Raw genomic sequence first — 23,102 nt, forward strand, 5'->3', positions numbered from 1 at the left:
TCGGCAGTTCAGCGGTTCGAATCCCTAGTGCTGTGTAACGGAGTGAGCTCCCGTGACTTGTCCCAGCTTCTGCCAACCGAGCAGTTTGAAAGCAAGTAAAAATGCAAGTAGAAAAACAGGAACCACCTTTGGTGGGAAGGGAACAGCGTTCTGTGCGCTTTCAGTGTTGAGTCATGCTGGTCACATGACCACGGAGACGTCTTCGGACAGTGCTGGCTTTGAAACGGAGATGAGCACCGCCCCCTAGAGTCGGGAACGACTGGCACATATGTGCGAGGGGCACGTTTACCTTTTTCAGGAATTAGCAAACATGGATTACTGATTGAACTACATCTCCCATTTTGAATGCTTTGTAATGAAATAAGGAGGAAGAGTATTAAAACACTAAATCTCCATCTAATTTAGATTACATCAAAAGTTTGTTCCTCTGTAACAAAAAAAATAAATTTCTAATGAGGAAAGAAATGGCACTCCCAAAATTTTACCTCAGATCTTTTGAAAACTCCAGGACAACCCAAGTCCTTCCTAGGCCAAAACTTCATCCCACTTATTCTTAATTAATTGACTCTAATCTCCATGTGATCAACTGCTTGGACTTTCCTCTGCCTCCTGCTATGTGGATCTATCCCAACGGCATCTCATGCAAACTTCTTCATGTTTCTGAATCTCTAATTAGAACCTTCCGGAACTTCAGAGCTTCTCGCTTGTCCAGGTTGCGTTTTTGAGAAAATGGAGGCTTGGACTGTTCTTTGGGGATGGGCATGGGTCTTTTGTACCATGCTTCCCCGAAAATAAGACAGGCTCTTATTTTCTTTTGACCCCTGAAATAAGCCCTTCGCCTTATTTTCGGGGAGGTCTTATTATTTTTGAGGTGCAGGAAGCAGCGAGCGTGGTCACCTCACGGCTGCTGCTGTGTTGCAATATTTTGGGGGAGGGCTTATTTTCGGGGAAACAGGGTATGAAAGCTGCCGTGTGTCACCTTCCTGGTTGGCGTGAGTGCAGGTGGCATGGAAAAAGCTGGAGAAGCTGGAGGTCAGAATGGATTGCGATACGTTATGGCAGTCCTTTCAATCGGGGGTCTCCAAACTTGGCAACTTTTAAGATTTGTGGACTTCAACTCCCAGAGTTGCGGGCTGAGGAACTCTGGGAGTTGAAGTCCACAAGCCTTAAAGTTGCCAAGGTTGGAGACCCCTGATTTAAAAAGAAAAGAAAGTATGGGTCCCCTGATGTGTGGTCATAATGAGTGCAGGCTGTCCTGTTGTGTTAGGGTTGTCCGGTTTGACAGGAGAGGGTGGACGGGGAAAGGATGCCTCGAGTGCTTCCGAGAAGGTTGGCTCCACCCTGTGCTGTTGTGTGCGTTGCGTTGGAAGGAGAGGGTGTTTTCGGGGCGGCCCTGGGACGTTTGTATTGATTGCCTGTGTTCTTTATGCTCCAGGTGCTGCTGCTTCTATAAGAGGAAACGAAAGAAGTCTTCTCAGCGCCAGAAATAACAGGTGTCTTCCGAAGGCATTTTTTTGGGGGGGGGGGATGTTTTTTGCGTACCTGCTGTTCCTGCCACGTCTTATTAAATGAGGCTCCTGTTTGGGGAAGGTCAAGAAACAAGGGACACTTTAAACCAAAAAAAAAAAAAAAGAGGGGGAGAAACAGAGAGAGAGAGAAAAGAGAGAGAGGAGGGGGAAATTCCAAAATAAACATTCAGGTGGATTCCCCAGATGGTCTCCCTCATTCACTCCTCGGATCCTGAAGCTCCTTTTGGTAGAATCAGAGAGCATCTCCCCTCCCCACCTTGCCCTTCGCCCTCCCCTCCAGGTGCTGGTTGCCCTTTGATGGAAGACGAGGCTGGCTACCTTCCTTTTCCATGGTGGGGGGGGGGGCATTCCTGGCGAATGTGCTTTGTTGTTCCTCCTTTTGGGTTCTCCGTGTGCTTCCCCCTCCCCTCCCTCCCCCTCCCAGAACAGGGCCTGTGGTGAGCCGTAGGGCAAAAGTGAACTCAACGGCTGCAAAGGGAAGAACGCTGTTGAAAGAGCCCCAAGGTTCTCCTACATCTAAACCCTTGGTTTTCAACTCTCCCAGACAGCCAAGATGGGACGTCCATTGATGGTTGCCCAGGGACAGCATCCACCGCAGTAAGCCAACAGTCGGAGAATTACAATCTACTCTTCCAGTTGCCTTGAATTTTTCTGGCTTCGGTGATGTCTCTCTCCTGTTGTTATTATTTTTTCTCTCTCTTCCTCAGAATGGTTGGAGAAAACTGTCCGTTCTAAATGAGCATACGTTTGTTGCACTTTTAATTATTTTTTATTTTTATTGTAACACGACGGATGCATACGGCGCTGTCTGTGTGTGTTGTCTCCTCGTCGTGGCGAATGACGCCAGCCCCACGTGCTCAGCTTTCCCACTCCTCTTAACGCAGGCTGCCCATCCCCTCTTTAGGATTCCTCACCAGGACCGCTGCCGGGTTCTTCTCAACGCCCGCCACGGTGTTTGCGCCCTGCCGCTTACTTGAATTTTTTCCAGCTCCTCTTGAAACACTCCCCGCTCGTGGTTTGTCTCCATGGTGCCTACCTTTCACCGGCTTGAGATTGAACAAAAAAAAAATATCTTTTCTGCTGGCTGGAGGAGCGAAGTCAGCTGGACTGAACTTTGGACAAATGACCATGGAATGAAATGAGGCCCTTTGGCCCTTTTAAAGCGGAGCAAAGCTCGGCCAGAGAGAGGACACTGCCGTTGCCTTATACTTCGTCTCTGGTTTGGATTTTGCCAAGGTTTTTCAGTCAATCTCTACAGACTAGCAGAGGGTATCATCTATGTAGTGCCTGCTGATTATTATTTTTTTTCTGTTTTGTAACCTGGGCCCTAATGTTCATGAACACATACCTGGACACGCAATGAGATAAAATATCAAAAATGCACGTTTTTTTTTCTTTCTTTCTCCCAAGCCGACAGGAACTTTGGGCACACTTTGAGAGAGGGATTGAAGAGGATCCTTCTTCAAAACCCTTGGAGTCGCCTCCTAAAATCCGTCTGAAAGGCAACGCGACCCTGTTGATCCAGCGACTAATTTCCTTTCCTCCTGGAAAGGAAGAAGCTACCTCCAGGACTGTAGAGGGAGAGACAAGCATAGAGTTCCTCGTTTGCAAATGAAAGAACTGCTAGAAGGGGAAAAGCCACTGGACTGGATTCCTGCTCATCTCAACTACTCTCTTCATGCCTTCTGTTTGTCTTAATGTTAAAATCTCAGCTCCACTTCTTTTTTCAGAGCTGTAGATTGCTGCTCATTTCCCAATTAATGGGCCAGGAGGACCCAGGTTTTCAGTGATCTGTGCATTGATTCTCTTTGTGTTTTCCCTTTCCCCCCAAAATGGGGTGCAACACATAAACCCAACTCATCATCTTCCTCTTTTGTCACTGATAAAAGAGTTGGGAGTTTCCCCCTGTCAGAGTACATTCTTCACCATTAACTTGCTGCCCATTCAATACCAATTGAAATTAGCTTTTCATTCCACCTTTACCAAAGGGAATCAGGCTTGCTTCCTTGAGCGGATTTAGGAATCTCCCTTTGGTTATAAGCTAATCATTCATTTTGCACAGAGCCCTGGTCTTCACAAAAAATAAAAGTTCTCCATTGCTTCTTCAGAAATGGTAATATCTGTAGCCTCCTTTTTCCCGATGAGGCAAAAACACATTGGCTTCCAGTCTCGGATAATTTACTTCTGAACTATGTTGGAAAAAAACCTACGTGTCTTTCCCAGAGCCACGTCTATTTAAAACGGTGAGGATTGCTTTCCTTCTGGAGTTCTTGAATTCTTCACTAGCTTGGCACAGTTATTTTTTCTCTATTGGAACGAAGTATCAGCAGACATTTGATATCTGTTTAGAAAAGAAAAATAACGCCACCCGGTTACCTAGCAAGAGGGCATCTCACCTATATGCATGTTTCTCAGCTGTTGGTTATTTTGTCCTGAAAAAAAAGACTCCATCTCTGCTCGAGCCAAGAATCTTTATCCTCAGACCTCTCCATCTCCTTGAAGTGAGCAAATCTGTTTTATCGGAGTGATCGCTTGTTCATACTTCCTTTTTTAAAAAATATATATAAATAAGCTGGAATGGCTAATCTAGAGGAAGCTCTGCGTTCACGTTCAAAAAAATGTACATACAATCGCACTGAGAATGACCAGCATTAGAAATTCATGGTGGCTTTGATAACTTCGCTCTCTTTCATTCGTTACCCTTTGAACATAACTCAAAACACCCCACGAACCAGCAATGGGGGTGGGGTGGGGGGAGATCCCTGAGATGTTTGGTCTTCGACAGGGCCTGCCCAGATGTTCCCAAGTCCAAACATTTGTTCTTCCATTTCTTCCATGTACCACACCACCTATAAGCAAACGGTGACTGCTTCTTCGTGGCTCACAGCAGTCCATAGGTGCGTCTTTCCCAAGATTTGGTGACTTTTTTTACGAAAGGTAAAATGGGAGATACCAGGGCGAGCCCCTGGCGTGTAGCATGGTATTTTTGTGGGGAAGGGATAAATGTGCACTGCCAAATTCGTACTTTCCCCTTCAGTGCAAAGCCATAATCTTTGCTTTCTCAAGATATTACGGAAAAGAGGAACAGATTTAGGATGCCTTGTCTGTACTCTTTCTTGGGGGCCTCCAAGGACGGTACCAACTCCTTGCCCGTTTAAAAGGCTGCCCGTTTTAACCAGTTTTTTGAGCGTCCGTGACCAAGGAACGAGAGGCTGGTCGCTTTCTGTAGGCCTTGATGTTGGCGCGACCGCTAGCAATGAAAGGACCCAGGGGTAGATGGCCTCGGTGGTTCTCCGAGCTGTGTCTGCCTGATGCGTATTGCATACATCAGGAGTCCCCAAACTTGGCCACTTTAAGACTGGTGGACTTCAACTCCCAGAATTCTCCAGCCTGCTGGCTGGAGAATTCTGGGAGTTGAAGTCCACCAGTCTTAAAGTGGCCGAGTTTGAAGACCTCTGGCATACGTCATCGGAAACAAACTTGTCTTTCTTCAAACCGATGTTTTTTATTACTGTCCATGGAATTGTCTGTGAAAGGTGGAGAAATGTAAGGTGTCTTGAAGTTATAGGAATGATATTAATAGAGCTGGGAGTCTGCGGACACACAGATCGCATTGCCCTGCCAACTTCCTGTTTTAGCACAGCTGGGGATTCTGGGATTTGTATTTGGCTCTTTCAAAAGCCCCCCCCCCCTTCCAATTTTCCATCCTTACATGGCGTGATTTTTGAAAAAGGGGCCGGGGGGGAGCCTTTATTTTGTTCCTGTATTCGATATGCAGCAAGCCTCAAGTTCGGATGTGGGCAGCAGCAGCAGCAGCCTTTGCTTCCATTCGCTTTATTGCCAAATTTGCGCAGTAGACCCCTCTGTATTTTCTCACCCGAGGGGGTCCCCAGGCCGAGTCCCAGGAAAAGGCCACCTTTTTCTCCCCAAACTGGAGGGCTGCGTGTTCCCTGGCTCCTGGGATCAGCTTAATATCCTTCCTCGAAAAATGTTGAGCGGGTGCCAATCCAACAGTAGGAAGGCTTTGATTAACCCCTCTCGCTCTTTTTAGACTGTCTCAGGAATGTAATCACTTCCCCCCCACCCCCCAAAAATATATATTCCCCCTCTTTCCCCCAACTGTGCTATTGCTGTATGACTTTAGGTGCTACCTTATGGGATTTAGAACGCAGTTGCCTTTTTCCACTTAGGAAGCCCAGTGAATTGAGGGGGGGGGGCAAAAGTGGGCTTCGCCATGATCAGAAGAGAAAGGAATTTGGGGGTGTCTGGACCAGAACCAAATATCGCATCTTCTCCCAGCAGGGAAGTGCAGCTGAGTGGTTTGCTCCCATGGGAAACCTCCCATTGATGTATATTTTATTAATGTCTGTTTCTTTGACCTACGTCGGCCGGCCGCTGTGCTTTTAAATCGTGGGATTGGGGATAGCGAAGGAGGGCAGCTCTTCTTAACCCGTCAAGAAAAATCAGCTGTGAAAATCTTCTTATTTCCTTTCTCTTTTTTAAAAAAAACATTATGTGCACTGTTCTGATTCTTGTTAAAATGCCTTTTGGATTTTTTTTTACAAAAAATGTTTAAAGGTTTTATTTGAAACACAGGATGCAATGTTTGACTGTCCTCTCATCATCCGTGCCCTGCGGTGGCCGCTTGGTGGGGAACGTGAAATACCTTTTTTTCCAAGATGAATGTCAGTTTGAAATGCATTTGAAAACAGTTCAACCAGGAATAAGGGCTTATCTATGCCATGCGTGTGAAATTCCTTCCTCCAGCGCGGGTGGGGGTTTTATCGTGTCAGGAAATGGGTCTTGCCACCTGTTTGAATGGGATATTGCAAGAAATGTTGTGTACCTTGAATACATTCTCCCCCCTACTGGCACCATTTTAATGTAAAATAAAACATTGATTTTGCTCTGTTCTCTTCCGGTCTGGTCATTGTTTCACCACAGATCTTGGGCCTTGAAATTAATATTTTGAAGTCAGAATGCCAGAGTGCCCTTCTTTGAACAGGTAGTCATTGATTTGTGACAATTGGGACCGGAAATCCAGTCGTAAGTTATTGCAGTCGTAAGTTGAGGCACCCACATAATCAGATTGATTTTTTTTCACATTTTGGGGGAGGGGAATGTTGTTAAGTGAATCACCATGATTATTGTTCCAAAGGTGCTTTTTTAAAAAAAAATTCAAGAGGCCACTGGACTTTCTGGTTTTCCTTTGAAGACGTTTTGCTTCTTATCCAAGAAGCTTCTTTGGCTCTGACTGGATGGTGGGGAATGGAAGGATAACCAGTAGCTCTTTCATAGTCTAGATCAGTGTTTCTCAAACTTGGCGACTTTAAGTCCTGTGGACTTCAACTCCCAGAATTCTGGGAGTTGAAGTCCACAGGACTTAAAGTCGCCAAGTTTGAGAAACACTGGTCTAGATTATTTGCTAAGAATCTAGTTGTAAAGTATCTTTGTAGGTAGATTCCCGACAAACGACCTTTGGGTTGTAAGATCCTTCCATTCCCCACCATCCAGCCACAGCTGAAGAAGCTTCTTGGAGTAGAAGTGAAACGTCTTCAAAGAAAAAACAGAAAGTCCAGCTGCTTCTTGAAGGGAAAAAAAAGCACCTTTAGGACATCCATGGCCTGGAGGACTAAGAATCTCCACAGACATTTAACCATGTTTGTTAGGCAAATCCATTCTTCCGAATGGACATCTTTTTGCTGGAAAACCAGCACGAAACCAGAAACTGGCAATAAACATCACAAATCACAGCCATAAATCATGTCGTAAAACATCCGCCTCCTGTCTGCAGAGGCAAGGTTTAGTTTTCAAAATGGCTTTAACTGCTGCTGCTTTTCTTGTACAAAGAACCTTTAAAATACTTCCCTGCGTGTCAAGAGCTCAGCAACATTTATATAAAAACTGGGATTCCTGGGATGTAATTTTTGACGAAATGAGCCCACTCTTGGGTGCTTCAAATCGGACACTTGGATTTTTAGCTATTACTGTTACACAAATCAGTTTCCTATTTTGTGCTAATATAAAATGCCAGAAGGCAGGTCCATCTTTTTAGCAAGCTTCTAACATCGATTCCCTTCAGGATCTAAAATATAAACCTATTCATCAGTAGCAATCACAGAAGATCTGCTTTATATTTTGGAGGTTTTGAATAATTAATACAAAGTTATGCAATCTGTTGAATGAAGCATTAAGTCTGGAGCATGGCTGGCTGAAGAATTCTGGGAGTTGAAGTCCATCCATCTTAATGTAGCCAAGGTTGGAAAACACTGCTTTAAAAAACTCCGTTCACCCTGGAATAACTTCGGCCATAGCGCTATAGCCTTGTTTTCCTCCACAAATGAAGGAGTCTTAATTGCATCGGCACAACAACCTTGGAGGTAGGCAGGGCTGACTGCTCTGAAGCTCAACGCAAAGTCCAACCGTTGAGCGGCTTCTGCTTGCATCTCACCTACACCGACCCCTACAGGAGCGGAGCGGTATACCATTCCTCGCGCGCCCCTTTCTGGGTAACGTAGTCTCGCCAGACCAGCCTCCCTCCTCCCGGCCTTTTCTTTGTTGCCACTTGGCCCAATGGGCGCGCCGCCGCCCTCCGTGCCAGCTTCTCATTGGCCCACTCGGCTGCCCAATACGAGGCTGGAAACGTGGCATTCCTTTGTCGCAGCTGGCTTCTTCGCCGTCTTTCCCTCCCCCCCCTCCGTCGATGGAACGCGCCAATCCCCGCCGCTGAAGCCCTCGCTCCGCCCGTCTCCGGGCTGTACCATCAGGGAGGCGATAGGGGGACCCAGAGGGCGGGGAAAGGAAGGCTCGCGAGGGGAAGGGGGCGGATGCTGGCGGCGCGGCGGGCACTGTGGCCGGGCTGGCGTGGCTGGAGCTGCGAACGCAGGAAGATGAAGTTGCTGGCGGCTGCGGCCCTGCTGGGGCTGGGCGGGGGTCTCCTGATGCTGCTCTTCCCAGGCACTCACGCAGAGGAGCGCAAGAAGGGCCCCAAGGTCACCGTGAAGGTGAGCAAGCGGGGGGGGGGGACGAGGCACCCAGGCTCAATATTCCCCATGCATCCCCCCCCTTTCCAACACCCGCTGGCTTTGCAGCGGGATCCGGTGCCCGTGCAGCGCCCCTTCGGATTGCAACAGCCTGGCCAGCGCCCGGAGGGGTCAGTTTTTTGCTTCCTCGGCGTGCATTGGCGCGCGTGCACGTATGGATGTGCACGCACACGTGTATTAAGACCGACGGGGCGGGCGGGCGGGCAACGGAGAACTCTTAAATCCCTTGAACTGGCGTCAGCGCCCGTTCAAATTACAACGAGCCTCTGGGATGCTGATGCTGCCCGAGCCCCCGGTAGGTAGGTCTGCCTGCCTCGGTAAGGTAGCATGGGAGGTGAGTGGGGAGGTTTGCACGCGAGTCGTGCAGGCACAGGCGCTCCCCCACGAAGCAGGGTCAACAAACAAACAAACACAAAACCATTGGCAGAGTTGGAAGGGACCTTGGAGGTCATCTAGACCAACCCCCTGCTCACGCAGGAGACCTCTACCAGGGATTCGAACTGACGACCTTTCTGATCGACGAGCTCAGTGTCTTAGCCGCTCAGCCATCTAGTCAGAGGATGATGGGCAATCCAGGAATAGGATTGCCCATCCTCTGATCGTCCTCTCTTCGTTGCAAGGTGAGGGTTTGGAAGGCTGGCATCTGAGCCCCAGAAGGAAGAGGGTTGTTCTTGCTGGCTTGCTTTCTGGGGGACTAGCGTGCTGCATGGCTGCAGGATTGCCCCCCAGGAAGCCCACCTGCATCCAGTGGGATTGACTCCTGGCTGGTGTAAGTGCAGGAATTAAGATTAAGGAAAGCGGTGACCAGGATGATGACATGGCATTTTCAAAAGGCTAAAAAAATGGACTGTGATTTCCTGGTGAATAAAGAGTATTTGGGAGGGGTGAAGAAAGCCACCCAGGCCTGAAGGACTAGGCATCTGTTATTAACACCCCCCTCCCAAGGCAAAGGATTCTGCCTTTCCCAGGAACTGTTAGCCATGTCTGAGATAATAAGATGAAGCCGTGGTATATTATTGTGATAAAAGCATCTAAGCCTGGTACATCCTCAGGCTTAGAATAACTTTATTGTCACTTTGAATGTACGCGAATATTAATTTATTTATTTATCAGCACAAATACAACACGAATATTAATCAGCGTATATTAAAATGAAATTGCATTGCATACAGCTCTCAAAGGGTCGCTGCCTCTAATATACACTGCAAATACATGACTGAATAAATAAATGCAACATTATACATATACCTACTAATTATATTTATTATTATATTATATTTATTGTATTATATTTATTATATTACGGCACAGAGAAATAGCACAGTCTAGTTCGGATGTATACATGGCGAGAAAAACGAATCTTGCGAGTTTACCAGACGGATGACGCAGGGAACAAAACTCTTACAGAATTGTGTAAATACACACGCAGAAATACACATACACGGGTCTGGCAGAAGTCTCCGAGAACATCACACCTATAATGATGTCACCATTGCAGTTGACTCAAATGGTCTCTTTTTCATCCCTTGCCTGATAACGATGAGTGTGACTTAAATACAAGTAGATCTCGACATACAATCACTTAGGGACTGTTTGAACGGCGCTGAGAAGTGACTTGGGAACATTTTTCACCCTTTAGTGACCGTAGGTCAGCATTCCCATGGTCGCGTGATTTGACCTGTGCAAGCTTGACAAATGACTCGCCTTTATGACGGTTGTGATCCCTTTTTGAGACCTTCTGACAAGCTCAGTGGCAAAGCCAGCTTCACTTAACAGCCTGTTATTAACAACTGCGGTGATTTACTTAACAACTGTGGCATGAACAACAGTCGCAAAATGGGGCAAAACTCCCTCAACAACTCTCTTGCTTAGCAACAGAAATTTCTCGTAAGTCGAGTCTACTGGTACCCGTATTACATTTTGTTCGGAAGTCACTGTGGAAGCTTTAACCAAGCTTATGTTTCCGGTTATTGTAGTAATGTTGTGACTCCACTCTAACCCGAAGCGCAGTTGTGTGGCAATGAATGGCGCCTGGCTATCCAAAATGGCCTCCAAGGATTGTGCCCTAAATTCAGAATAGGAAGGAGTTCGCTCCCTGATAGTAGCCTCTGTTTCTCTCCCCAGGTGTATTTTGATATTAAGATCGGGGAGGAAGAGGTGGGGCGTGTTGTCATCGGCCTCTTTGCAAAGACGGTTCCAAAAACCGTGGAAAATTTTGTCGCCTTAGCCACAGGAGAGGTAAGTTGGGATGCGGGTCTACTTCACGAGGGGAACACAAAAGTCTTTAGCTGTGAAGGACTGGGGAGAAATCCTCACGATGATGGCTCTTTCTGAGCAGGGCTGGCCCCGCTGTTGGATAGAAAGGGGCAATCACCCCAGGAAACCCTGGGGACCGGCACAGGAGGCACTGCCAATGTTTAATGTATGGGTGCCCTGCGTCTACCGCTCTCATGCTTTGCTGCTCTTGTTTTCCAGAAAGGATTTGGGTTTAAGGGCAGCAAATTCCACCGTGTGATCAAGGACTTCATGATCCAAGGAGGAGATTTTACCCGGGGTGATGGAACGGGAGGTAAGACTCCAGACCGTAACAGGAAGCTCAGGCTCTTCCATAATAAGTCCTTCTAACATCTGAAAAGGACTCGGAGATGCTCGGAAGATGCGGGCCTATCCCAAGTTGAAAGTCTTCGTCTCTGTTTTGGACAGCGTTAACGTCTTTCCTTTTCTCATCTTTTGCCAGGGAAGAGCATTTACGGGGACCGTTTCCCAGATGAGAACTTCAAGTTGAAGCACTACGGGCCAGGATGGGTCAGCATGGCCAATGCCGGCAAGGACACCAACGGTTCACAGTTCTTCATCACTACTGTCAAGACTTCGTGGCTGGATGGCAAGCACGTCGTGTTTGGCAAAGTTCTGGAAGGGATGGTGAGTAGGATTCCGGTTGGGCTGGGTGAGAGTTACTCTTGTTCAGGGTATCGATCCGTGTTTCTCAGCTTTAGGTTGGGTGGACTTCAACTCCCGACCAGGCTGGCTGGAGAATTCTGGGAGTCCACATTCCTAAAAGTCAACTCATAAAGTTGCCATGGTGAGGAAATGGGGGGGAGCGCATTCCACGCATACCTTCGGCTAGAATTGGATCTCAGGTTACTACAGCAGGCTTGTGAGGTGTGCACTTCGTTGGTGAAAGTGATTTATGACACAGACTGAGGGGAGGGAGGAAACGGGGATAAAGTTCAGCCATAATTAAAATGAGGTCAGATCTGACTGCAATGAGGTATTGCCGTAATGGTGTTCCTAATAAATGACTGGATTTCTTTTGAAACTTGGCTCGAGGCTCATGAATTAATTAGGGCATCTCGGAAAACTGACAGTGGATAAGGATGAGAAACGCCAGTCTAGATACAGTGGTTCAAAATAAGAAGAGCTGAATTTGACTATTATTAGAAATTCATTGTTTCCTCCTCCCCATATTTGAACGTCTTGTTGAGTCATAGAACAAGAACTTTAGAGGATGTACCAAAACTTTGACTTTCTTTTTTTTTTTTAAAAAAAAAGATTGCATCATTGTTAAAAAGTTGGTTGTGACTGGAGATCACATTTTATCAGTACAGCAGTGGCCTTCCCATTCTTGTCTGGCCAAGCAGCTTTCCGATTTTGTCTTTTTTGATCCCAATTAACAGCCATCTTCATTTTCAGCTTGGGGCTACCTTGGGATGTCGAAAATCTAGCTCTCGTCTAGACTGAGGTTCTGATGAGCTAAAGCTGGATTTGGCAACCTTCCCCCAGGCGTTGTTGAAATAAACTTGCGACACTGCTGGCCGAGCCTATTGGCAGTTGGGATTTAATAACACCTGAAAATCCCCAGGTCTTTCTGCCTTGTCCTAAATAAAAATAAAGGTTTTAGAGATGCCCGCTTCTCCTCATCCTTCCCAGCTAGACCAGACAGGAAACATGACCAGATGAGCTAATTTTACTTTATTTCTCAGACAAATGAATAGAATCTTGCAAGTCTGAAAGTACAAATCTCCTGCCGTCTATTTTTACAGCCTGATAGCAATAGCAGGTAGACTTATATACCGCTTTACAGTGCTTTATTATAGCCCTCTCTAAGCAGTTTACAGTCAGCCTCTTGCCCCCAACAATATGGGTCCTCATTTGAACGACCTCAGAAGGGATGGAAGGCTGAGTCAACTTGAACCTGTGAGGATCGAACTCATGGCAGTGGGCAGAGTTAGCTTGCAGTACTGCATTCTAACCACTGGGAGGGAGGAAAGGAAGGGATAGCACTTAGCCTTATATACCACTTCACAGTGCTTTTACAGCCCTCTCTAAGCAGTTTACAGAGTCAGCCTCTTGCCCCCAACAATCTGGGTCCTCATTTGACCCACCTCGGAAGGATGGGCAGCTGAATCTGGTGATACTCGAACTGCTGGCAGTCAGCAGAAGTGGTCTGCAGTACTGCGTTGTAACTACTGCATCTCCAGGCCTCTGATAAGTCAGAGAAGATGCTTTCTTGGCCTGTTATGCAGCTCTCTGGGCTCCCCCTCCTCTTATATTCTCTAGGCACCGTCTCTTTCTCCCCCTCCCAAGGCCCTTCCTCTATACTATGACATCATCTTCCTGGACCCTCAACTGATCCTCCAACCTGCAACAGGGACCATTAGGACGGTGGAGGCCACGAATGTACCTGAGAACGATGTCCTCTATGGTAGATGGTCTCCATCGTCTCATGACTTTGTCACTCCCTCTTTCCTAGGATGTCGTCCGGAAGGTGGAGAGCACCAAGACAGACGCTCGCGATAAACCCCTGAAAGATGTCACCATTGCGGACTGCAATGTCATTGAGGTGGAGAAACCATTCGCCATTGCCAAAGAATAATCTCGGGCTGTTGGAGGGCCAGGTACTGGTCTGGAAAAGGGCTGGAGGCCCTACCGTCTTCCTTGGGGCCTCATTCATCCTCCTCCTCCTCCTCCAGCTGCTGAGCACCCACTGCTCTCTGTCTCCCTTCCATGCTGGGGTGGTGGGGCCTCCCATTTCTGCAACCACAGCTCAACGCTTCCATCATCGGCCTCGGGGGCGGGGCACCGAGGCCCCTTCCGGGGGGGCCCAGGAGTGTTGCGTCATCTCATTCTTTTTGTAAAAAAGCACATGGACCAATAAATATGACCATTGTGTTTTTTTTTGTAGAACATCTAACCTTGCCTTTTGTCCACCACCACCGGGACAGGAGAATTCAAGTCCATTGTAGTTGGGGTTGCTACCAAACATTGCTATAAGCCCAGTTGGGGGGGGGGGGGGTGGAAGGTCCCAGAAGTTCCCTTTGGATGAGCAGAAGAGAGCCAAATCCTACTACCATGTTTCCCCTTATGCACATCATAAACTCCAAATGACAGATAGATGTAGATGAATAGTTACAGAGCATGTATTTCTTTCCTTCCAATATCTCAAAAATCTACCACTTTAGGGGTCTGGGGAAGGCTCTGACGAGGGCTCTGCATCAGAGGGCATAGAGGGGGCCAGAGCCATATGCCAGTTATCAGCTGCCTTCAAAGTCAGACATCAGTGAGGCAGACAAACAGCTGGAGCCTGTTCCCAGTGTGCGCATGCGCAGAGTTCCCAGATGAAGGGAATAGCTAAAGAACAGGGGCCGACTTGGGAGTAAGGCCACAGGTGGACAATGAGTGGCCCCTCCCAGAGGAAATAAAAGAGGAGCGAAAGGGGAGTGGAGTTTGCAGGAGACAATTAGTTCGCTTAATTGGTTTCGTGACTCTCTGAGACTCCTTGCCAGGTTTTGCAGATATCGGCCTGGCAGCTCTTCAAGCCAGAGAAGGTCTGTGGGTGTAAATCCTCCCTGGAAAGACTGCTGGATGGGAATGAGCAGAACTCACAGGAAATTAATAAAAGGGTTTTTTGTTGGGACCAGGAGTTTGCTTCCTGCTCTCGGGAAGCCTCGGTCAGGACACCTACATCCGGTCTCATGAGTTTTCCAAAGGCTGAACTCTTCTGCAGACGAGATGGCAGTCGGAATAAACCACAGTGCATTTAATTGATACCCTACTCAAAAAGCCTAGGATCTACGACTATGGGATTTTTTTTTTCTCCTCCCCTGAATGAAACCGAGGGTGGGCACTTGTGCAGCCGGTCTGTGGTGCCCTCCATCCCTCTGCTTTTTACACGCTTCCTCTCTCCAGGCACACAGTTGCAAAGCGGGCCTCTCCATAGCCACCCTAGGCAAGGACGAAAGGCACAGCAGAAGACCAAGCCCATGGGCCACTGCCGTTGTCCTGGGCATCTCTGACTCGGTCAAGAGCTTCACTTCCAGGCAAATGGTGGTCTTGGGCGTAGAGACCCTGCAGGACGCCGTTCAGGATTATATTCGGAAGCAAATCTGGAATAAAAAGAGGAAGAAGAAACTCTAAGCCGTAACCAATTTCGTCGTATTTATTTTTTACAATGACAATAAAGAGTATATGCTATGCACTTTCTCAAAAGAGAACCGGTTAGATGTCCCTAGAGCAGTGATGGGCTAAACGTTTTGTTGTTGCGTGCCAAAAGCGTCTACACACCCATAATGCAATGCATGCATGACTCCTCCATGTGCCCTGCCCCCCTGCGCATGCACGCATGACCCCCTGCACTCTCCTTTCTCCCCCGTGCATGCATGCACAAACCCCTCTTCTCGTGCCCTGTTTTGGGCCTAGCTGGCCTCCATGAAGCCTCCTGGGACCAAAAAACAGGGCATGGGTGATGCCACGCATGTACCCAGATTTTGTACCCAGAAGTACCCAGATTTTCACCCTCTTTTTGAGGGGGGAAAAGGTGCGTCTTATACTCCGAAAAATACAGTATATAACAAGAGCAGAAGCCGTAAAAGATAGCCCGTGGCCCTGGAATCTCCTTAATAGCTTAAGGCACCATTTCCAAAGTGAAAGGAAAGTTCTGGGGGATTGTGTGGAAGTCACGACAATTTTAACAGGTCCGTTTTCCCTTACACAAGGATGGGGAGGGACGTTGGTTAACAGGCTGTCCATGAGAAGCTTGGGAAAGAAATCTGAATTTTCCCAGCTTCACGTCTATGGTGATTCAAAGTCATCCAGGTCACGGTTGTCCCAAAGGTGCTATTTGGTCTTCCTCTGTCATCCCCCCAAAATAAAATCTCTGGAAAGGTAGCTTCTTCAAGGCTTACCTGGGGAAGATGGGAGCACATACGGATCGATGTGGAAGCTTACGCCAGGCCGATGAGAGAGCTGGTCACAGCAGGAGCTGTTTGAGAAGGAAGAAGTGCCACCTTGGGTGTTAGAACAAGCAGGATTAGGGCCAGGAGTAACAGAATGACAAGAGTTGGAAGGGACCTTACGAGGTCTTCTAGTCCAATTCCCTGCTCAAGCTAGAGACCTTATACTCGGCATCCTCAAACTATGGACCATGGGCCGGATACGGCCTGCCAATGCAAAGTATCCTGCTCCGTGGAGTGGTGGGATGAAAAGCAGCTGCCAGCTTGTAAAGAAGTGCTTTAAAAGTCTTTAAAAACAGCCTTTCAGATGGTTTTTCACAGCCATGTGATCCATTAAAAGTCTTTAAAGGTCATTAAAGGTCTTTAAGTCTTTAAAAACAGCCTTTCAGATCATTAAAAGTCTTTAAAAACACTTTAAAAACAGCCTTTCAGATGGTTTTCACAGCCATGTGAAAGTCTTTAAAAACACTTTAAAAACAGCCTTTCAGATGTTTTTCACAGCTACGTGATCCAGGGCCAGTGGGTGAGTAGGGAAGGGGCTGCTTTTAAAGTAGTGCTTTAAAAGTGAGTGGGTGAGGGGGGGCATGTCTCCACGTCTCCTACCTTTTTCAAAATCAGCTGAAGTTGGCTAACACTAATTCAGATGCCTCGAAGGAGAATTCACCCACTGCTTTGATTCTTCCCATATATAAAGTACATCCACCAAATTGGTTGCTGAACAATTTTGGTAGATATTCGTGTGTGTGTGTATATACACCTGCACAAGTGTGGCAAAAACCAAATCAGTTTGTGAATTCTCCTCCAGGCTTAAAAGACCTTTAGGGGTCATTAAAAGATGACAATGATACCGTGTTTCCCTGAAAATAAGACAGGGTCATATTTTCCTTTGGCCCCCAAAATAAGCGCTTGGCCTTATTTTCGGGGAGGTCTTATTATTCATGAGGTGCAGGAGGCGGTGAGTGGGGTCACCTCATGCCTGCTGCTGTGTTGCAATATTTTTGGGAAGGGCTTATATTTTGGGGGGGAGGGCTTATTTTAGAGCAAGCACTCAAAATCCTGATTGGGCTTATTATCTGGGGAGGTCTTATTTTCAGGGAAACAGGGTAGAAGGTTGGCAAATATTGGAACAGTGAGGTCAAGCTGGTCCTCGGATCCCCCTCACCAGCAGAAGTTTGGGGTGCTCCACCATTCTCCCCCCTCCCCCTTAAAGAAACAGAAAACCTCTTGCCTGAAGTCCTGCAAGGACGAATTCTCATCCCATCTGTTGAAAAAGCAAGCAACGAAAGGGTCTTCAGTCAGAAAATATTTATCGCTCAGGATTGGACTGCGAAGTCCTTGGTGCTCTCCGAGTTTGTTTTGTTTTCTTGCAGACGTTTCATTACCCAACTAGATAACGTTATCAGTGCTAGAAAGGAATGGGGTTTGCAAAACTGGGTAATAAAACGTCTGCAAGACAACTGAGTTCAGAGACCTCGGACAACTCCTCCAGGACTGGCCCATGCCCCTCCCCAATCTCCTCACTGTCCGACTATGCTGCCAGCTCCGCGGGCTGCTGGTGGGCCCCAACACCAGTCCTGAGCAATGCTCACCCCAAATGGGGCTCCTGTTGGCCCTGCCACAGCTTCAAAAAATGGAGCAGCTCCTTGGGAAGGGTTTGGTTCTGCAAGATGACGCCCTGTGGGAAATGCAACAAGTAGTAAGCCCTCCCTGAAGAATGTAGAAAGAGGAAGGAAGTAGGAGTGATGGACTATAGAAAAGGAATAACCATCTCCCTCCTTGGGCGTTTCCTCACCTGCAGATAAGCTTCTAAGCCAGCCCGCCGTTGCTGCAGAACTTTCACCATCCATTTGGGGACCCGCTTGGGTGGGAAATCGGGAACCTGGCAGCTCCTCTTGATCTAAGGAGAGACAAGAAGACACTGCGCCTCTTAGGGGATGGACAAAGAAACCACTGTGATTCTGGAATTGGCCGTGTTTATTGCATTGCTAAGGTGGCTCCAGGGCTTGTCGATCAGAAAGGTCGGCAGTTCGGCGGTTCGAATCCCTAGCGCCGCGTAACAGAGTGAGCTCCCGTGATTTGTCCCAGCTTCTGCCACCCTAGCAGTTCAAAAGCCCGTAAAAAACGCAAGTAGAAAAATAGGAACCACCTTTGGTGGGAAGGGAACAATGTTCCATGCGCCTTTGGCGTTTAGTCATGCTGGCCACATGACTACAGAGACGTCTTTGGACAGCGCTGGCTCTTTGGCTTTGAAACGGAGATGAGCTCCACCCCCTAGAGTCGGGAACGACTAGCACATAAGGTGCGAGGGGAACCTTTACAGTTTACCTGTTGCATTGTTGCGCTCTTCCCAGGGGCACCTCCCTCTAGTCTACAGCAGGTGGCAGCACATAACTTTGGCTGATCTCCAGAAGCTGAAAGAAGGCCTTCTCTTGAGAACAGTTCTTGTTTGGAACGGAGACCACCATGAAATCTCAAAGTTCTGGCTCAGTTACAACATTGGGGGGGGGGGGGGGAATTCCCTAAAGGAAAACAACTAACCAACTGCTCTTGTGCTGATGGCCAAAATCCAAAAGCTCGACCGGAGAAAGATCGTCCCCCTTACTCACCCTTTTATGAAGTGCGTAAAACTCGCTGTAGCGCTTCTCCACGCAATGCTTCCTCCCATTATACAGGATCTCCACTCTGAATACCTGCAACAGAAGCCAAAAGGGAGTCAAAATCACAGCCCCTGCCTTCAGTTACGTCCCCGCTGACCTCCTCCTGCGATCTAGCTGGGTTCAGACCCACCCTCCTGCAGGATGCTGCATTCCAGATGTCAGGGAAGGTGGGAGGGAGGGAGGGAAAGTGGAAAAGAGAGGGGGAGGGAGAGGGAGAGAGAGGGAGGGAGGGAAGAAAGAAAGAAAGAGAAAGAAAAAAGAAAAAAACAGAGAAAGAAAGGAAGGAAGGAAGGAGAAGGAAGGAAGAAAGAAAGAAAGAAAGAAAGCGAAAGAAAGAAAGAAAGAAGAAAGAAGGAAAGAAAGAAAGAAAGAGAGAAAGAAAAAGAAAGGAAGAAAGAGAAAGGAAGGAAGGAAGAAAAAACAAGAAAGAGAAAGGAAGGAAGAGGAAGGAAGGAAGAAAGAAAAAAAGAAAGGAAGGAAGGAAGAAAGAGAAAGGAAGGAAGAAGATGGAAGAAAGAGAGAAAGAAAGAAAGAAAGGAAGGAAGGAAGAAAGAACAAGAAAGAAAGAGGAAGGAAGAAAAGACATAAGAAAGAGAGAAAGAAAGGAAGGAGAAAGAAAGGAAGGAAGGAAAGGAAGAAAGAAAAGACAGAAGAAAGAGAGAAAGAAAGGAAGGAGAAAGAAAGAGGAAGGAAGGAAAGGAAGAAAGAAAAGACAGAAGAAAGAGAGAAAGGAAGGAAGGAGAAAGAAAGAGGAAGGAAGGAAGGAAGCAGGCTGGGAAGGAGAAGCTTTTTAGCACTTCTAAACGAAAGAACCAATTTGGTTCCCACCCTAGCTTTTACTACATTGAGAGCAGCTGGAGGGAGGCTGAGCAAAGTCCAAGTAAAGGAACGAAATGGGAAGCCGCTCTGTCTTTGGCTGGGAAATGCATTGGATACGTAGGTGAGAAACACTTCCTGGGCAGTTCCCATCTCTCCTAAAGTCGATGTGCGTGGAGAAACCGCACCTGAGACTTTGGTGTGTTTTGGTGCATCCCCATTCTGCTTTCTAGAAGTGGTTGGCTCTTGCTTTCTTTTCACCAGGGTTGGGAGAAAGAGACTGCCCAAGGTCACCCAGCTGGCTTTCATGCCTAAGGCAAGTCTAGAACTCACTGTTTCCTGGTGATTGGTGCAAGACCCCAACCAGCTTTCATGGCTAATGAGGAACTAGAACTCCCAGTCTCCTGGTGATAGGCCTAAAGTCACCGGAACGCTGTTCCCTTTCCCCCCAAAGGTGGTTCCTATTTTTCTACTTGCATTTTTAACATGCTTTCGAACTGCTAGGTTGGCAGAAGCTGGGACAAGTCATGGGAGCTCACTCCGTGACGCAGAGCTAGAGATTCAAACCACAAAACTGCAGGCCTTTCTGATTGACAAGCTCAGCGTCTTAGCCACTGAGCCACTGTGTCCCTCCAGAGATGTAAGGGCTGGGGGTGGGGTGGGGGGTGGGAGAAACATCCTTCTTTCAGAACACTTGAAAAGCTACTGCAGTTTTTCCCGAACTTGGTCGTTTAAGGATCCTGTCGCTTGCTGGCTTCCTAGCCTCACCTTCCAAGATGTGGAGCTGTTTACCGAAGGGCCCCGCCCCAACGCACACATATACCTTAGGGAAAAATTAAAACAGGTTCCTCCAAACTTTTTCACACCTGCCTCTTCTCGCTTAAATGAACCGAAGAGCACCGAAGCCCGGGGGAGAAAGTTTGCATTCACGCACACAATATCCTGAATTCATCAAAGAGACAAAGAGTCCTTCAAATGGTCTCCAGGCCAAGTGGAGGGTCTGCTTTAATCCTTGCTGGACCAGGAGGCCGGAAACTGACTCAGGCAGAGAGGGAGGGAGGGAGGGGGGGATTGTCAGATTTCCAGAGCCCCGGCGGCATTTCAGACCATTTCTCCCTGTCCCTGCGTGACTCCGTGGCACAAAGGACCGGCTGTTCTCCCCTTAAGCAGGTGCTTTCCTGACTATTTTTATCCAGGGAGGCTTGGATAAATGATAAATGGCAGTTTATTGATTCCCAGGAAGAGTTTTCCCTTCTCCGGAACCTGGCTGAATGGCAAAAACAGTGCGCCAGTGTCTCCAGTGTGCCAGGAAGAGGTTGGTCTTCCTCCCTACGTGTCCTGAAAGCTCCCCGGTGTCCTCCCACAGCAGAGGGTCCGATCCCCCCGCCTGCATCTCAGTGCCTTGCATGATGGCATCTTCTGCACCCAGGACCTGGGGATGTTCCCCCCCCGAGGGCCACGGCATGCTTTCCCACACACAGAAATGCAGACTACAATAAAACTAGATTAGACTAGAATAAAATAGAGTAGATTAGACAAGAATAAAATAGTCAAGATTAGACTAGAATAAAATAGACTAGAACAAAATAGACAAGATTAGACTAGAATAAAATAGACTAGATTAGACAAGAATAAAATAGACAAGATTAGACTAGAATAAAATAGACTAGAACAAAATAGACAAGATTAGACTAGAACAAAATAGACAAGATTAGACTAGAATAAAATAAACTAGATTAGACTAGAATAAAATAGACTAGATTAGACAAGAATAAAATAGACAAGATTAGACTAGAATAAAATAGACTAGAATAAAATAGACAAGATTAGACTAGAACAAAATAGACAAGATTAGACTAGAATAAAATAAACTAGATTAGACTAGAATAAAATAGACTAGATTAGACAAGAATAAAATAGACAAGATTAGACTAGAATAAAATAGACTAGAATAACAGAGTTGGAAGGGACCTTGGAGGTCTTCTAGTCCAACCCCCTGCTTAGGCAGGGAACCCTCCACCACTTCAGACAAAAAGTTTGAGAAAACCTCATTCCTAAGAAATGCCTTTGCCTTTAATAGACTGCGTGTGTATCTGTGTCTGTGTTACCTAGGAGTAAGATTCCCCCAGGCCCCGTTCAGACGTTGGTGCAATCCCCCCATTCCCCCCCCCTTCTCTCTGCCGGAGGGAAGGCTTCATCCAAGCCAGCGCTGCAAGGGAAGAAGGCTTCAGGCTGCAACCCGCCTGGTTTAACTACTTGGCTCTCCCGGTTGAACTCCGGCCGTCCCAACCCAGGTCAACGGAGCCTTTTCCCACGCCCCCCAAGCTCGCCCTGCCCAGAGACGCACCGTATGAGGCTTGCCGGGGCTCCGCTGCCGCCGAGGCGAAGGCGCCCGCAGCCCCACCGCGCTCACCGCCACCTCCAGCATCTCGCAGCGTTGCCGGCCAAGCCCAGGCTCCTGGCTCCGCTTAGCCCCGCCGCGGCTGACCCGCCTCGCTCCGCCCGCCCCGCTCCGCCCAGTCCGGGCTCTGCCCCCGCCGCAGCCCGGCTCCGATGGGGCAGCCCCGGGAAGGCCGTTTAGATTTTAGATGGACAAGAGTGGGAAGGGAGCTTGGAGGTCATCTAGCCCAACCCCCTGCTCAAGCAGGAGACCCTGCAGCATTAAGGACAAAGGGCAGTCCTGCTTCAGAAGTCTCCAGTGATGAAGCTCCCACAACTTCTGAATAACAAAGAGTTGGAATTTGGAAGGTACCTTGAAGGTCATCTAGTCCATCCTCGCTACCACCACCACCCCCGGCCAAGCAGACGACCTTACACCATTAATGGCAAATGGCAGTCCAGTCTCTTCTTGAAAGCCTCCATGAGGAAGCTCCCACAACTTCTGATTAACAGAGTTGGAACTTGGAAGGGACCTTGTAGGTCATCTAGTCCAACCCCAAGGTATCTAAATGTTCTAACCTGTTCCAAACTATGTCCTTCTATTTTTCAGGAGTATTGACTTGGTCTTTTAGCAAAAACTAAATTTTTTGATTTATCAAAGTTAAGGACCACCTTGTTTTGCCTGCAATAGCCGAGTGTTGCCTTAATTGCTCTCTTCAGTCCTAGGGGGGGGGGGGGGGTTGGGAAATGATAGCAGCATCATCAGCATATAAAAGAATTGGCATTTTGCGTTGTGTTAGGTTAGGAGGATGGAAATCAGGGTTCTGTAAGAGATCAATCAGGGGATTAATAAGATTAATAAGAAATAAGAAGTTAAAAGAGAGAGGGGGACAAGATGCAACCCTGCCGTACCCCTTTTTGTACCCTTACTGAGCTGGTTAAACTCCCTTGGGGATTGCACCTCACTTTCAAGGTGGAATTGGCATACAATTTTCGTATGAGGAAGAGGCGGCGTTTATCGATGGTGGTGCATTTTAATTTCTCCCAGAGGGTGATTCTGGATATTGAATCAAAGGCCTGCTTAAAATCAAGGAAGGCCACAAAAAGAGAGGATTTTTAAAATATATATATATGTATTTTTGTACTAAATGGTGGAGTACCAAGATATGATCCACCGTAGATCTTCCTTCTCTAAAACCGGCTTGTTCATCTTTGATTATCCCCCCTGAAATTAGCCAGTCTTGAAGTTTATAATTTAGGTGTTTGGCATACAGTTTACTAATAGCATTTAGAAGACTAATGGGTCTATAATTACCTTGGCGAATTTTAAGATCTATGGATTTCAACTCTGAGAATTCCCCAGCCAGCATGACAGTTGTTAAGTGAGTTGTTCATCCCATTTTATGACCTGGCCACGGTTGAATCACTGCAATTAAGTTAGTCACT

At 47.5% G+C, this 23,102-nt stretch overlaps 3 protein-coding genes across 10 annotated transcripts in view; 2 read left to right on the top strand and 1 right to left on the bottom strand.

Annotated features, from left to right (window-relative positions):
* Nucleotides 1–6,442, top strand: part of CSNK1G1 (casein kinase 1 gamma 1) — a 35,112-nt gene extending 28,670 nt beyond the window's left edge. For 4 of the 6 annotated variants that reach the window (XM_081964660.1, XM_081964665.1, XM_081964662.1 and 1 more), the window contains one exon: nt 1,436–6,442. In XM_081964660.1, coding sequence (XP_081820786.1) covers nt 1,436–1,490 — 55 coding nt within the window. In that variant the 3' untranslated portion in view covers nt 1,491–6,442. The remainder of the gene's footprint in view (nt 1–1,435) is intronic. The other 2 variants (XM_081964663.1, XM_081964661.1) reach the window with 2 other exon arrangements.
* A 1,890-nt stretch (nt 6,443–8,332) lies between these two features.
* Nucleotides 8,333–13,759, top strand: PPIB (peptidylprolyl isomerase B). The gene is made up of 5 exons (XM_081964594.1): nt 8,333–8,533; nt 10,697–10,810; nt 11,048–11,141; nt 11,310–11,494; nt 13,326–13,759. Exons 1-5 carry the CDS (start codon nt 8,357–8,359, stop codon nt 13,446–13,448), a joined length of 693 nt encoding a protein of 230 aa, XP_081820720.1. The 5' UTR covers nt 8,333–8,356; the 3' UTR covers nt 13,449–13,759.
* Nucleotides 13,760–13,833: 74 nt separating this feature from the next.
* Nucleotides 13,834–21,763, bottom strand: SNX22 (sorting nexin 22). Of its 3 annotated transcripts, none has more exons than XM_081964596.1 (7): nt 21,625–21,763; nt 18,411–18,494; nt 17,597–17,701; nt 17,394–17,479; nt 17,033–17,065; nt 15,757–15,833; nt 13,834–14,958 (listed from the first exon to the last, which is right to left on the bottom strand). In XM_081964596.1, exons 1-7 carry the CDS (start codon nt 21,703–21,705, stop codon nt 14,798–14,800), a joined length of 627 nt encoding a protein of 208 aa, XP_081820722.1. In that variant the 5' UTR covers nt 21,706–21,763; the 3' UTR covers nt 13,834–14,797. The 3 variants fall into 3 exon arrangements, with proteins under 3 accessions (XP_081820722.1, XP_081820723.1, XP_081820724.1); XM_081964597.1 differs by lacking the exon at nt 21,625–21,763 and adding an exon at nt 20,144–20,529; XM_081964598.1 differs by lacking the exon at nt 21,625–21,763 and adding an exon at nt 19,466–19,563.
* Nucleotides 21,764–23,102: the final 1,339 nt, after the last annotated feature.

Source organism: Natrix helvetica, assembly GCF_964273705.1.
Source record: "Natrix helvetica genome assembly, chromosome: 12".
Lineage (NCBI taxonomy): Eukaryota > Metazoa > Chordata > Lepidosauria > Squamata > Natricidae > Natrix > Natrix helvetica.

Excerpts from the sequence above, each read along its gene's own strand:
- SNX22 (XM_081964596.1), bottom strand. The coding sequence starts at position 21,705 with ATGCTGGAGGTGGCGGTGAGCGCGGTGGGGCTGCGGGCGCCTTCGCCT. Across the intron at positions 18,495-21,624 it reads GCCCCGGCAAGCCTCATACG|GTATTCAGAGTGGAGATCCT; the intron begins GTGCGTCTCTGG and ends CTTCTGTTGCAG. Across the intron at positions 17,702-18,410 it reads TTTACGCACTTCATAAAAGG|ATCAAGAGGAGCTGCCAGGT; the intron begins GTGAGTAAGGGG and ends GTCTCTCCTTAG.
- PPIB (XM_081964594.1), top strand. The coding sequence starts at position 8,357 with ATGCTGGCGGCGCGGCGGGCACTGTGGCCGGGCTGGCGTGGCTGGAGC. Across the intron at positions 11,142-11,309 it reads CCGGGGTGATGGAACGGGAG|GGAAGAGCATTTACGGGGAC; the intron begins GTAAGACTCCAG and ends ATCTTTTGCCAG. Across the intron at positions 11,495-13,325 it reads GCAAAGTTCTGGAAGGGATG|GATGTCGTCCGGAAGGTGGA; the intron begins GTGAGTAGGATT and ends CCTCTTTCCTAG.